At 42.3% G+C, this 14,551-nt stretch overlaps 1 protein-coding gene and 1 long non-coding RNA gene across 4 annotated transcripts in view; one reads left to right on the top strand and one right to left on the bottom strand.

Annotated features, from left to right (window-relative positions):
- MALT1 (MALT1 paracaspase) overlaps window positions 1–14,551 on the bottom strand; it is a 56,213-nt gene that overhangs the window by 29,721 nt on the left and 11,941 nt on the right. Inside the window, exons 4-8 of one of the 2 annotated variants that reach the window (XM_053297733.1) lie at window positions 12,333–12,483; window positions 4,522–4,700; window positions 2,462–2,558; window positions 702–734; window positions 310–336 (exon numbers count right to left, since the gene is read on the bottom strand). In XM_053297733.1, coding sequence (XP_053153708.1) covers window positions 310–336; window positions 702–734; window positions 2,462–2,558; window positions 4,522–4,700; window positions 12,333–12,483 — 487 coding nt within the window. The remainder of the gene's footprint in view (window positions 1–309; window positions 337–701; window positions 735–2,461; window positions 2,559–4,521; window positions 4,701–12,332; window positions 12,484–14,551) is intronic. The other variant, XM_053297734.1, reaches the window with a different exon arrangement.
- Window positions 7,343–12,637, top strand: LOC128345576 (uncharacterized). 2 transcript variants are annotated; one of them, XR_008316525.1, is made up of 3 exons: window positions 7,343–7,455; window positions 7,739–7,802; window positions 10,066–12,637. It is a non-coding gene; the product is annotated as an uncharacterized LOC128345576 (long non-coding RNA). The 2 variants fall into 2 exon arrangements; XR_008316524.1 differs by having other exon boundaries at window positions 10,062–12,637.

Here is a 14,551-nt window from a genome sequence, read left to right as displayed (position 1 = left end):
TGGCTAGACATCAGCTTGACTGGAAATAAAAACAAATCCAAATTTAGTTGCTTGGCTCTCTTTAGCTTTCTGGGTTTCAAAATTTTTTATGCTTGCACAATATGCAAAATGGTAAAAGAGGCAACCTTCACTGAGACAAGTTCTTAATATACAAGATCACTAAAATGATCAGTGCCTTTATAGACTGGGAAAGAGCATGTCTGAAAAGAATAACTGAAGCAAATTTATCACTTCAACCACAAAGAGCCTGCATAGTTTGTAGCACATATTATATCAATAATGCACAATTACGAAGTATGTCATACTTACCATGCCCTCCAAGACCACTTAAGTCCTCTGAAACAGAATACAGAAAAGTTAACAATGTATTTGAGAAATATACAAAAAGAATTTTATGAGCAGGATTTTAATAATCTACCAGAAAGCTAAAGATGGAAGAAAGTAGTGTTACAACGATCTGTTAAATATGATACACAGTTAAAGCAACTCTACAATCAGGGGGAAAGAAAAGGATTTATTTTGTAACATTCAAAGAAATTGTAAAGAAGAAGTGAGAGCACTATGCAGAAGTACGAAGCTGTATCAGGTCAACATGCTGCATAGCACTATATAACCCAACACCACACCCCATCTGATTTTAGCAACAGAACCCACAGTCTCAGCATGCAGGATTCACCACAAAGCTCTGTAGCCAAGATTACCTTCTGTGCATTCTACTGCAACAGGTTTTCCACCTTGGGTTTCAAGAAGAAAAGAATGTTGGGGTGAAGTTCTTGATTTCAGTTATAACAGGGACTAAATACAAATGAGAGATAAGGCTACGGCTAATATTTTATAGACACAGATTGGAAGTTCAGAACATAAGCGTTACTGCATAATTCATTATGATGCAGCAACGACCCGTCACTGATATGAGTATTGGGTAGGTAATAAATATATGACATGCCACCTCTTTACTATCTAACCTACAGTTCAATTATAATGTTGAACTGTAGGTTAGTTCTACAGTTATATAATCTCTGGGTCATATATAATGGCTGTAGCTACATCTACATTCGTAGGTGTATGTTTCAAGCAGCTGGGGCATGCCTCAGCCACAGTTAAGCACTTTTGAGTCAACTGATTTTGACGGAAGGGAGGTAAGCACATGCTTAAATATTTTCCATTAATATCACTGGAAGCTGAAAATGTTTAACTGTGACTGGATCATGCCCCATAGACATAAAAATAGAACTCTGTAGTGTAGTGGCTTTTAGTTGATAGCAGCTCTTTGCTGATTTTATAATTTCTCCCATACAGAATTTTAAATCTTGTGTACAGAAGACAATATGCTGCCCAATAAGTCTGTATTATATGTTTATATTACAACTGGTCCCTTCCAAAGGTCATACCAGCCATCAACCAGTGCCCTAAAGATAGTACACTACTAAGCAATTCAGACCACAGCATTCCAAACAGAAAGAAACCTGCAGAGCGAAATAACTGCAGATTATGCAAGCAGAACAGTTAAGACACACGCTGCAGGAGAAGGCAAAACAAACTCACTTCTGTAGCAGATTCATTTGCTTACCATTAATGAAATTCTAGTCCACCCCTTTTGCGAAACCATATCTGAGGCAATACACAAGCTGCATCTATCTCCTCTTACTATAGCTAGAGTTCTTAGTGGATAGTCTAAATTACTCATGAGTAGTCCCACTAAATTAATGACTAAGTTGTCCCATTAACTTCAGCACCACTACTCATAAGTATTTTAGTCTGGATGTCAGTCCTTGTTCTTAACCAATGACACACTTAGCATCGCCTTATGAACCATGTTCCATATAAGTTTTGTGTGCACCTTATACACAGAAACATAGCACTATACACATTCCTTTATGGTTAATGGTTGAAAACAAAAACAGAGAACTGTTTTAACTTAGCAAGCTACAACTTAAGTATTCAACATGTATCTGGTTACTCTCTTGGCAAAGCAACAGTCTGACCATCAATACACACCCATATCTCTTTGATGGATAGGAACCAGGCCTACAAACTCAAGTTAACTTTCATTTTACAGTAGCTTGCTTAGAAATTTAAGTGGTGTAGAGATCCGATCAGCTGATCTCGAGTGTCAAGTTTCTCATACGCACATGATGCTGCTGGGCAAGTCTAACTGTTTCAGAAATGAGTAAGCACAGAGGAACACAAAGGTCAAGCAATTTTGACAAGATCACAAACTTATGTAAGTGAAGGAGGTCTATGCCACAGATCTGTATTATAATTACAAGAGTGGCTGCTGTATTCATACCCAGCATCAAGCAGATTATTCGAAAGGCTCAGATGTAAACTTTAACGTCAGTGAAGCCTTTGATGTGTACAGAAAGCAACACAGCAACTATCATAAGCAGTATATGATCCAATTTCTTATTAGCAATTGTTTCTATATGCCAGATTCTGTTGACTCACTAAAGATTCTTACCTATGGCAATGTCTACCTTCTTGCTTTCCTGATTGTCTTTATCATTGTATACATGGCACCAATATATACCTTGATGTTCAGTGTTCACAGAGGATATCTAGGATGACATCAGACCATCATCTAGTTGGACAAACTTAAAAGTGCATTTTCAATCATTCCATCAATATGAATATTGAATAAACATTTGAATAAAAATTAAGAGTAGCAAAATCTCAACACAACTCAAAAGCTCTAGAGGATTTCATTTAAAATCCTAAATCCTCCAGCCTGGCTTCTATGCTTTCCTTCTCAATGAGGTGGTACATTTTTGTCTTAGCTCTATCACGTAAGACTTTGGGCTTCACATAATTGCATGCTCTTCCATATAACAAAGAAATCCTTCCACATAGGCTGTGTTCTCACAATCCTGGTTGAAGAGTAAACCAGGATTGCTGAGCCCTGTGGAGCCTGCTTGTTAAAACACAGATTTCCCAGTCAATCCTGGCTAAACGTGGTTTAACCACAGAAGTTTGATATCAGGATTGCCTGGGAAATCTGTGTTCTCACAACCAGCTTCATGGGGTTTGGCAATCCTGGTTAACTCTTTAACCAGGATCACCGTGATTGTGAGAATAAAGCCGTGGAAAACTATATTTCAGAGAGAATATTCTAGCCCAGCCTTCCTCCTGAAATGGCAGATTTCTATGTGCAAGGTATTGTTTTGTACAGAGGAGCATGCAATCATGAGAACTATTGATTGCAGTCTAAAGTGGTACATCCCAGTCACAGGTTTACTACCTCAGTGGCAACAAGGTCTAGATCTCAAGTAAAACAAGACATTGTTTCCATAGATTAGGAAGTGGCTGGTGTCCCGTAACAAAGCGGGCATGCTCCTAGGGGAATGCACTGGGAGCCCTCGTGCAACTCCTCTCGTCCCCCTGTATGCACACTCTTGTGCCAGAGCCCAGAGTGCTTCCTGACTCCAGGAAGGGCTCTGGGATCAGAAATACACCTGGTTTCCAATCTTGCAGAGCCCTTCCAGAGCACACGGAGTACTCAAAACTCTAAGGGCTCTGGCACAACAGAACACATGCAGGGGGGCTGGGGGAGTTGCACAAGGGCTCCCAGCACGCCCTCACAGTCCCTTAAAGTGCACCTGTATCATTAGGATATCAGCCATCGTAGCTGCTGCTCATTTCTGGAAGCCACTTTTTAAACCTCACTGACCCTGGCTGCAATGGTCCACAGAGATGGAGCTAGACCAAAAGTCAAATAGTCTTATGATCAGGGATCACAAGGAATTGAACAGAGCTTGATTTGGCATACAACTCTTATCAGAACCCACTTACACAATTCTAGGTTTCTCTTTTAACTCACTGGGGATCAAGCCTTGCTCTCACGTGGGAGGAAAAAAACCTCAGAATTCCAGAAAGTCCACCAACTTTTAATTAAAATGGCAGATTCTAGCATTTTAAAAATAAGCATAGCTCTACAGATCCTGAATTGGCCTTTCTGGAACTAGTCTGTCACAACAGCTGCCTTAAATCCATTATAAGACTGGAAGAGTAAAAACTACTCCACTTATACGAATTTAAGAGGAGATGGGGGGTGAGAGGAGTGTTCTAATATAAGACATCAGTGCTAAAGAACAAAACTGTTGCAAACACTTCACAAAACATCATGTAGGAGGATTGCATCTAGCTTTGCATCAAGTTTGCCGTAACTATAAACAACGAAACCCCTTGTGTGCTGTCTCCACCCACACAGTTAATACCTCTGGAAATAGGATACAAGCAATTAAACTCGCACAGAGTTCAGTACTCCAAAGAGATTCATGCAAATATTATCAGCATGCTAATGACAGAACACCAGGAAGTTGGAGAACATTTCACTTTATATATAGGCTTTCAGGGCTACACATTTAAAAGGGAAAACCACCCAGACATATAAGTTTTGGGTGGTATATAAATAAGTTAATGAAATAAAATGAATTTACTAGGAGGAACTGAAAATACATTTGGTAACACAGACCACTTATATAGTTCATTATCAGTATAGCTAAAGAAAAAAGAATGACTCACCATATAACTCTTTTTATCTCCATTAGTAAGTGGGGATCCATTTCTGAACCACTGATATTGAGGTATAGGGATTCCTATAGCTTCACACTGTAGAACCAACATTTCCCCTACCATAAGATTTTGAGGCTGCGGATGGATGCAAATATGTATCTTGTTTTCAGGCAAATCAAGAGAGTCTCCTTAAAAAAAATCAAAGATAATAACTTTGAGACCATTTAGGCGCTGAAGGTGAAACCAGACATTCGACATAAGCCCAGGCTGCCTCTTCTCTGCAGCAAACCCATGGCGGGCAGGCGGAGGGGCAAGAAACACTGTGGGCAGGAGAGCAGCCACTGGCCCTCTCCAGCCCCAGCAGAGCCTCCCTCCCGTGGTTGTTGCTGGTGTCTACCTTAAGTGTCTTTTCAGACTGTGAGCCCTTTTGGGACAGGAAACCATCTTTATTTTTCTACGTAAGCCACACTGAGAACTTTGGTTGAGAAGTTTCATACAAATATGTGAAGGAGTAGTGGCAAGGAAGCACTTAATCTCCCTGCCTCGATGCCTCTCCTTTACACCCTCCTCCCTATCCCTGGTCACTTTCCCCACTGCCTGGACCCTCAAAGACATTTTTGGCATGGCAAGTGTGGGAAATATAGCTTGGGGCAAAGTTTTCAGGGGTGGGAGAATGAGCAGACTTGGAAAGGCCAAACGGCCCCACATGACTCTGAAAACAGCAGACCAGGCTCCCACATATCTAGTTCATCCCCATAAGCAAGCCCATGTTGAAGGTTTGTAAAGACACAACAGGTTTCCAGTATTTGCCATGTTTGTAGCCATCACTCTGGGGCACGCTCTTTGGGTTACTCAATTTTGCTACCTATGAAAGCTGAAACATTACCAAAGGTATTCTATATAAAACACAGACTCTTGCTCCTTTTACACAGCTCAGTAGCAGTAGCAGTAAGGTTAGTGCACCAGCCCTGCTTTTTTTTTTTAATTGCTTGATGTGCATCTTTCTAGAGATACACATCAAATGAGTGGCAGCTGGGACACAGAACAAGAACACAACTGAGCATCAGAGGCTCACTCATTGGATGCAACTCAGGCTTACTGGGGTTAATCCTATCAATACTTGATTGTACATATGGTGGTGTTACCTTACAACCATGATTACAGTACTATTTCATGTGCCACAATAGTTACTTTAACTATTGCTGTGCTTAATCATATATACTTTTCCATGAAGAATTAATATTACCACAGCTTGAATTGCAATAAAGAGGATCAAGGTGCTTCTCAAACAACTTCTCAACAGGATTGCCAAAGATATTCACCTGCTGGGATTCAGTTCGCGTAACTAAGGAGTGTTTGGCCTTTATACACACATACACATACACACACCCCTCCTCCTGCTGTACAAACTGGAGCTGCACGGATGGCATAGTTCCTCACATGTTGGGGTGCTGAATATTTTACAAGGCTCAGAGAGCTTCAAAAATGTTTCTGCTTTGCCTCCCTGCTAATACTCAAAATCAATTAATGCATTTTCTGAAATCTATTTAAATAAAAGCAACAGCTAAGCCAACAAAGCTCAATATTTCTACTGTGCATGAACCTGTTAACAAGATTTCAGGTGCGGACAGAATGCACAGCACTACTGAGGCACCCACTGTACAATTAAGAGATCTTATTGGGATCTCTGGTAAGGATCTATCAAAAGTTTTCAACTCAGTTGTTGTGGTCAATCACGTCAGTATGCATAGAGCAGACAACCCACATACACACACTGTAGTTGCCACCTAATCTGTCAAAGACCCAAGGATTAAAGGTTCAACAGTAACATGTATAACACGCCCAACATCCTTTAGTCTTCCCACTGTTCCAAACTCCGTCACGTAGAACAAGCAGCTAGAATTTAAGGCAGACAAACTGTATGCATAGGCTGCTTCCATAAAGATACACTTCAATAGTTTTGTTGCATTTCTCTTGCTTATGTAATGACTTCACATGGCAGATTTGATTTTTAATATTTATATGCTCTTAGAAATTACATGCCCACCATTTTCTACTGCAGGTTGGGCCAAACAGTCAGGTTGGAACCCAGTATCAAGGCTAACTAGCTATAATGTGTTGCCTCCCCACTATGTGTGGAAAGACTCATGTGTACTAAGGGACCTTTGCAGCTAGGGCTAACCCTTGCTGCAAAGGTCCCTGAGTACACACAAGTCTTGCCCCACCTCTTATAATAGCTGGCCACTGGACATTCACACCCACACATGTACCACTTTAGAACCCTCACTATTCAGCTAAATCCTCTTTTGCAAGTAATATTCCCCAATGTATTAACCATGGTTAGGAGACTCGCTTCCTTCCCTTCCCTCTCTGATTAGCAATAAACTAGACTCTGAAACAAATTTAGAAACCCTGTTTTAAACTTAGCCATAGTTAGTGTTAACCTGGGTACAGAGTATGCTAACCATGGTAAAGACTTGGTAAGAAGCAGGGGAGATTAGCATAGGAGAGAAGGAGGCATAATCTGATCAGACATTGGGTACAATTACACCCGCACCAGCCCTAAGAATGCCTTAGGAGAACCAAACCAAATACCCTTATAAATATAGTTAAGAACTATGTAACTATTCGAGTTACAAGCATTAGTGTGAACAAACATAACCTTAAAGATGCTGTGGTGAGTGAGGGGTTAACGGAGCCTGGGCCTAGTTGCTGGGAGGGATGACATCACAGCCCCACCACACACTAGGCCCTGTGGTTGGCTGCAGGCTCCCCTATGGGGACCAATCGAATTGGCAGTTGGCTTTTCCCTCTCTTTTGGTTTCATGTCTGAAAGAAAGGGTTAGAGGGAAGGGAAGATTCTAAAAGCTTGCTCAGCTTGGGCTGGGGAGGTCACTTGGAGGCCTGTGGAGTATGACAGCCCCAAGGACACAGGACAAAATGGTATTGTAGGGACAGGGCTTGTAGTCAGTTTGCATTAGTTTGTTCCTTTCCCCCTCTGTGTCGCCTGGGTGTATTGATAAGGCTGAGGCCTGCTTTTCTATTTCCCCCCCATTTGCTCCAATTCATATCCCTTAGTAACAATAAAGCTTTTTGAGCTGTTAATACTGTTTTCTGGGTGCTTAGTGGGGAAAGGAGGGCCGCGGTCACATACCTCCCAAGCCCCAGGCCAAAGGAACCACCATTTTCTAATATTTCTTCCCAAGTGATCACTTTACCATTTCAGGTATTTGGAGAAACTGTGAGAGAGACTGGATATCTTGTTAAATCCAGTCTGGTAAACCCTAGAGGTAAGGGGACAGTAAATCCTTTCCAGGTTGTGAATAGGGGGTGGCAGCAATAGATCTGTCAGGGCCCACCCAAAAGGTTCTGGTGGGGAGTCTGAACGACCCAAACCCATCTCTACAGATGCACATTATCCTCTCCATCTTTTAGGAGTATGAAAGAAATATGGCATCTGAACTCTAGAACATCTGTTTCTCACATGGGGGAAATGGAAATATGCTGTTTCTAATAGTGAGACAGCATTTAACATTTGAACATGCATCATAAAAGTCAGCATAAAATCAACACATTTAGACAAGAATACAAAACCCATTTTAATAATCTCTTGGGGAAAAGATAAAGCATAAACGACTGCTCTTCAGCCCCAACAGCTGAAGACTTGGGAGCATTTATTGAGCTTGAAGAACCCCCTAGTACAGGGGTGGGGAACCTTGGCCCTCCAGCTGTTGTTGAACTACAACTCCCATCATCCCTAGCCACAATTGTGGCTGGGGATGGTGGGAGTTGTAGTTCAAGATCAGCTGGAGGACCAAGGTTCCCCACCCCTGCCCTAGTACGAGGGAATATAAACAGCTTTTTTTAATATATACAGAAGTATAGGTTCAGGCACAATACAGATAATTTCAGGTGTCATATGAAACTTCATTGCAATATTAACTTTTCCAGTATAATAACATTTTCTGAATAATTTTACAAAAAATACTATTGCACTTTTCTTCCATGTTCAAGATGGCTCGGTGACCATCTTGCTGGGTGAAGATGAACAACATTACACATCATCAATATTTCAAACCTCACTAAGTCAAGAGTTACAAAATACTTGACATTTAGCATACTGGCATCACGACATGCCACCAAAATAATCATAACATTTCCAGAGAAGTACGAACTGGGAAGCAGCTTAACTGAAATACATTATGCAACTACAAGTATGTCCTGGTGTCTGTAAAAAAGGGGAACCCGAGAGAAGCAAATGCATGCTACCTCTATACATTACCAACAGATTTTAGGAAATCAAGAATCAGACACTGACCAAAGACAGACTCTAGGGTCTTTTCCAGACAATCGTTTTTTTAAGCAAAAAGTTAATATGATGCAGTGGCTAGAAAAACTGGCTGTAGTGCTTATGCCAGCATTTCTGATCAGTCTGTGCTGCTACTTCCCAAAGACTGACATGCCTCTGCTGCTGTAGGTGCCTAAATGTTGATGGACTTGCACAAAGAAGATGTTGCAAGCAGTGCAACCATTCCCCTTCTTCTCTGTCTGGGTGTTCAGGATCTGGCACACCAGAGGGTCCCCTGGGACCTCTGGGGAATCCTCCATTGGGATGGGCTCCTCATCCCTGATGCAGAGGATGAAGCACTTGAGGGAGAAGATGGTTCCCTACTAGCACACTTTTTAATTGGTCATAACATTCAAATGAGTGCACGAGCATATATACAAACCAATAACACCAACTAGGTGGCATGTCTATAGGCATGTGATTTAAAGTTTGCTGAACTGGTGTAGGCTGGGATGTTTCAGATCCCCTGGGGCTTGCTAGGGCAGGGAGGGAAGCAGAGGAGGAAGAAGAGGGCCCAGCATGGGCCAAGCTCACCGGCTGGCTGCCTGCTTCTGCTGTGGCACTCCTGGTGACCAGCATCCTTGCTCCCAAGGAGGCCTTTGCATCTGGGCCCTGACCGGATCCTGCACCCTCCGGTGCGGCTGCAGCCTGTTCATTGGCGGCCCGGCACTTGTCCTTTGCCATGCCCAACATGTTGCTGGTGGAGGCAATGGCGGCCGGCAAGGAAGCTGGGTCGTTCCCAGCAGCTGCATGCTCTACAAGGCTCTGTAGAGTGGTGGAGGTGGCGATGCCGCTTCTGCTGCTGCAGCTCGGGCTGCCTCAATGGCGGGGAGTGGAAGCAAGGTGGCTGCCTGGTCCACTCCCCCAGCTCAGAATCCCCCTTCTTGCAGGTGTTTGCCCAAACTCACGGCCAGATGGCGGGAGGTTGGGGCTTTCGCACGCTCTGGATGTTCTCTAGGCAGTCGCGGTGATGCGGCCTCCTGGGCGGCTTACCGGCTGCCTGAATGACTTTTGGAAGGCCTTGCTGGTGCTTCTTCTTCAGGACCCTAATGTAAACTTTGCATTTAGCTTGGTCCATGCAGCAAAGGGAAAGAAAGAAGACCAAAAAAGCAGTGGCAGGGGGGAGCAAAACTGAAAGTAAAACTAAAGCTAACCTCTCCCTTTTCTTTCTTTCTTCTTCTTTTGTTTCTTTTTCGATAAGATAGAGCTTTAGAAGATCTTTGAACAAAGAAACAAGGCAGATAGTCAAGAAGAACAGATGAACAGTCAGGATAAATGGACAGTCAAGAAGAACAAATGGAGAAACAAGGAAGCAGTGAGAGAAAAACAGAGAGAGAACTGCAGGGAGCCAAATGCAGGACTAAAAGAACTGGGTGGGGCCATGCTCCCCTGGCTCTTAAAGGCTTCACCTTAATTTGCATAGTCCTGCCTTCGAGCCACATGAAGCATAACCCACACTGAGACATCCTTGGATTGCAGCAGCAGAGAGGGAACACTGTAAGGAAATGCTGGTGGTCTTGCACAAGAGCACCCTTACGCAACTTCCAAACCAGCATTGCACACACTTGAGCAGCACAAGTACATTGGAAACAATTTAAGTTGCACTCCTAAACTGCGTGCATGCTGGTTTAAGTATTTGTGCATGAGTATTTGCATGTCTGCAAGACTGACAATGTTTCCTTGAACACCCGCAGCTCTGCAGGCAGATTGGAAACATCAGCATAAGCCAGCATAACATGTCAATCATTAGGTTTTGAAGCAGGAAATCCAGGTTTGAATGTCCACTCAGTGTTGAAGTATACAAGAGAGTATACAAATAAGTTTTTTTTAAAAAAGCAGGCTCGGTCTACCCTACTGCCCTGGCCATGAGGTAAAATACCACTTTGAGAAACATGGATGAAGCGTAGTATAGGAACAACAACAACAAAGTGCTCACAGTCCTTCCCTGAGCACTTCTATTGTGGGTGCATCATATTTGGTTTGCAAGCGATGAACCATGTCTTATACCAGGAGAATGTGATGCTTCCTTAGGTATCACAATCATGGCCACTGTGATGGTCACATGGAACATGGTTGCTAAGTGTCATGGTTATCTACTGGATACCGTGTATGAGAATCCTTCCACTACTCCAATAGCTTTAACTTGAGAATCCTTCCACTACTCTTGCAGCCCTTAAATGATGGCAAATATCAGCAAACACTATTCCATCCTCCCCACAATCACAACCCACCATTTTGTTAAGTTTCCAAGTTTTTTTTAAAAAACAATTTTTCTTAAAACTATGCATACATTTATGAGAGGGGAGGGGGTAGGTGTGTGTGTGTGTATAAAAACAGCAGTGCAGCAATTCTCCCTGTGCCGGTTTCAACAGTGACATAAATATTATGGTACTGCCTCAGGCTGCTAGTGGGGGTTGAAAGTCTGAATGCTTCCCTAACCCCCTGCAAAAAGGCCGCTTTACAAAGATGTCAGGGGGAGGTTAGGTAGACTTTTCCTTCAGGACATACTATTTTTTTCAGTGTGCGGGGTATTTTCCTGAAGGAGCACATGATCCTCTCTACTTGCAGACTGAAGGGGTACACTCCAGGGAAAGTTTACCATTTGATTCTGAGAAAGAAAGAAAAAGAAAGATGCAGTGCTGGTTACAATCTTGTCCTAGAAATGAGGTATTGCAGAACTGTGATGAAATGAGTTACAAGGTAAACATCTTAACATAAAATGATTAAGGTTCTTTCTAAGGGAAGCCAGCAGAGACAGCAGCTGGGATTGGGAGACCCCTGCTGGGAGGAAGGACCGTTAAAAGGCATTGGGCTGAGAAGACCAAGAGACAGGCAGAGTGGGTGTCTGACGTACAGCCTGGGAGAAGGCGGGGCTAAGGAGAACCAGGGGAAGTTCTGTTAAAATAAACACAGTTGTAACTAATATGTGAGCTCTGGGAAGAAAGAGGAAGTGTAAAACCACAATCACAGAAAGTTTATAGCAGAAGTCACTGAAAGTAAATTGTATTATCAAATAAACCATTTTGTAACCAAGCAAGGAGTAGCACCGTACTTTTTAAGGAGAGAAACAAGCAAGTCTCAGAATCTGGAAAATCTGCACCCCTAGTTCTCCCTGTCTCTCTCCTGCCCCATCTTCATTTAGTCTTCAGCCTCTGTCCGTTCTTCCCCGTCCCAGTCCGCTTTCTCTCATCGCCCTCCGGCGGTGCTTTCTGTTACTGCTTGCCAGCCAGCCAGGCCACCACTTTCCCTCACCACCCACCGGCCAGCCTGACCGCCACTTTCCCTTCCCACTGGCCACCCTCCGCCCATCCCTGCCGCTATCTGGCAGTTGCTTGAGAACACTCGCGAGAGCTGCCACACATGGGATTAGCGATGGGTACGCCTGAAAGAGAGAGAGAGACACACATGCTCTTTCCTGGCCCCCAGTTCTGAATAGTGATCACTTGCATTGTGCAAAACTTTCGTAACTCACCATGATAAGCTCCTTGGAGATCACACACATCCAGCTGAACCCATCGACTGAAAACATAGGAAGACTCACTGTTCACTCGGCATATGTAAATGCCAGCATCATCTGTATTCACTTGGCTGAAGACTAGCTCTGGGGTATTCCCATGTGGAACCTGCATTAGGCAGGATTAAAAAAAAAGATAAAATAGCATAAACTGCGATAAGAATGTGTGTTTTCCACAGAACCACCTACAATTAAAACTTACCTACCAAATATGTTCAGATAAGAAAGACACTACCTTTTACATTCATATATCAGCTTCCTTCAAGAACAACATAGCTGGGGTTATCTCATTTTAGCCTCACAACCACCTTGCAAGGAAGGTTAAGCCAAAAGGCAACAACTTGCCCAAGTTCATCTAGTGAACTTCAAAGTAGGGATATGAATGCAGCAGGCAGGCCTCAGCATTTCAAGTCCAAAACAATTTTTAAACACTGCTTTTCATACTAATGTTCCATTTACTAATGTAATGTTATGTTACATTTAAAAAGCATATTAAAAATCAATTTTAAAAAATGTAATATACACAGAAGCATCAAAAACTAGTAGAACCCCAGGGAGGGATGAAACAGTACAGTCAAATACAAAATCCCTTCTTCCAGAATAAGAGTGCATTCAAATGCTGCCTATAGAACAGGAACCTCTCTGCTGGACCTCCCTGGGAGATTATCTCAAAAGCGTGGCATCACCACTTCCCCTAGCAAATGGATCTTTGCTAATGATTGGCCAGAGCAGAAAAAATGGGATGCATGCCGAATCAGGAGGAAAAATGAAAACGAAACCGTGTAAAATGTGGAGACAAAGGGGCCACAAAAAAGATGCCAATTTGCAAAAACACAAATTTTTAAAACATTAGAGACCATCTGGTTAAAGCAAATATATGTGTTACTCCATCACTGCATGTGACTCCGTCAGGGTTTCATCGCTGCAGCCATTGTGCCGCTTGTTCTTTGGCTGTGGAAATTGATGAAATATATATTTCCAGGGAGAAACGGATGTCTAAGTTATTATTTTTTGCCAATTGCAGCAGCAAAAATATCATTTATATGATCACGTGTCCCTGTGGTTTAAAATATGTGGGCAAAAGCAATTGGGCAGTGAGGACTAGAATCATTGAACATCGATCTAGAATTAAACATATGGTTTTGGAAGCACCTCTTACTGAACATTTCAGGAGTTTCCAACATTCCCCTGAAGACATCAGGTTCAGCGTAATTTACAAATATCAACCAAAGAAATTTGGGCATGAGAATGTTGAACAATTATTGTTAAGAATGGAATCCACTTTTATATATAGATTGAATACAATTATCCCATATGGGCTTAATTCGGCCTGTGATATGTCAGTGTTTTTGTAATTCATTCATCTTGTCATATTATAGAACTGTTGAAGGTCGGTTGTACACATCAGCCTTATCGATAGGAATTTGGTTGACATTTACCATCTGTACATGGGAGCTTTCGGACCTATAATTAGGAAGAAGGTGTTTATATTAAACGTGCCGATGTAATTTATAACATTTGAAAGAATTCAATTTAGAATTGTTATTGCAGATAGTGGTTTCCGTAGTCTATACAATTAACTGTGGATGTAGCTTTAGCAGCATGATATATCAACAATCTGAGAAGTAAAATAAGCTGCGGTTTTGAGTTTACTGCTTCGGCAGCTTTAGCAGCATGATATGTCAATGATTTGAAAAGCAAGATAAAGCTGCATCCTTAATGAATGTGGTGATATTGTACAGCTGGTGCCTAAATGTTCACATTATTTCTTTTGGAGACCCAATTGTAGGTGGCTTCACCTGATTAGAAGCATCTTAACTGATGCCGGGCTATATATCTTCAAGCCCTGGGGCTTGGCAGTTAGTAAGTTTTTTTCCCCCTCAACAAGGTGTAGGAGGAAAGGTTGCCTCCATAAAGATCTGGTTGACTGAGCCTTTATTGTTGTTTGAGCTCAGAGAGGAAGAAAAGTGGTATGTATTGGTTTGTGTATAAGGGGGAGGATGTTATTTACATCATTACGGTTATCTATGTAAGTTGTTGGTCAGGAGATTTGCTAGTGCTTGTTTTATTGTTAAAGAATGTTTCTGTTCTCTGACGAAGGATTATCCGAAATGGGTTTAAGAATCCCGGGCTAGCCTATAAGGACTCTTTCCAAGGACTCCTTCCATCCTGGCAAG

The sequence above is a fragment of the Hemicordylus capensis genome, chromosome 2, assembly GCF_027244095.1.
Source record: "Hemicordylus capensis ecotype Gifberg chromosome 2, rHemCap1.1.pri, whole genome shotgun sequence".
Lineage (NCBI taxonomy): Eukaryota > Metazoa > Chordata > Lepidosauria > Squamata > Cordylidae > Hemicordylus > Hemicordylus capensis.
Note: the sequence above shows the minus strand (reverse complement) of the source record. Positions and strands in the feature narration are given on the sequence as shown.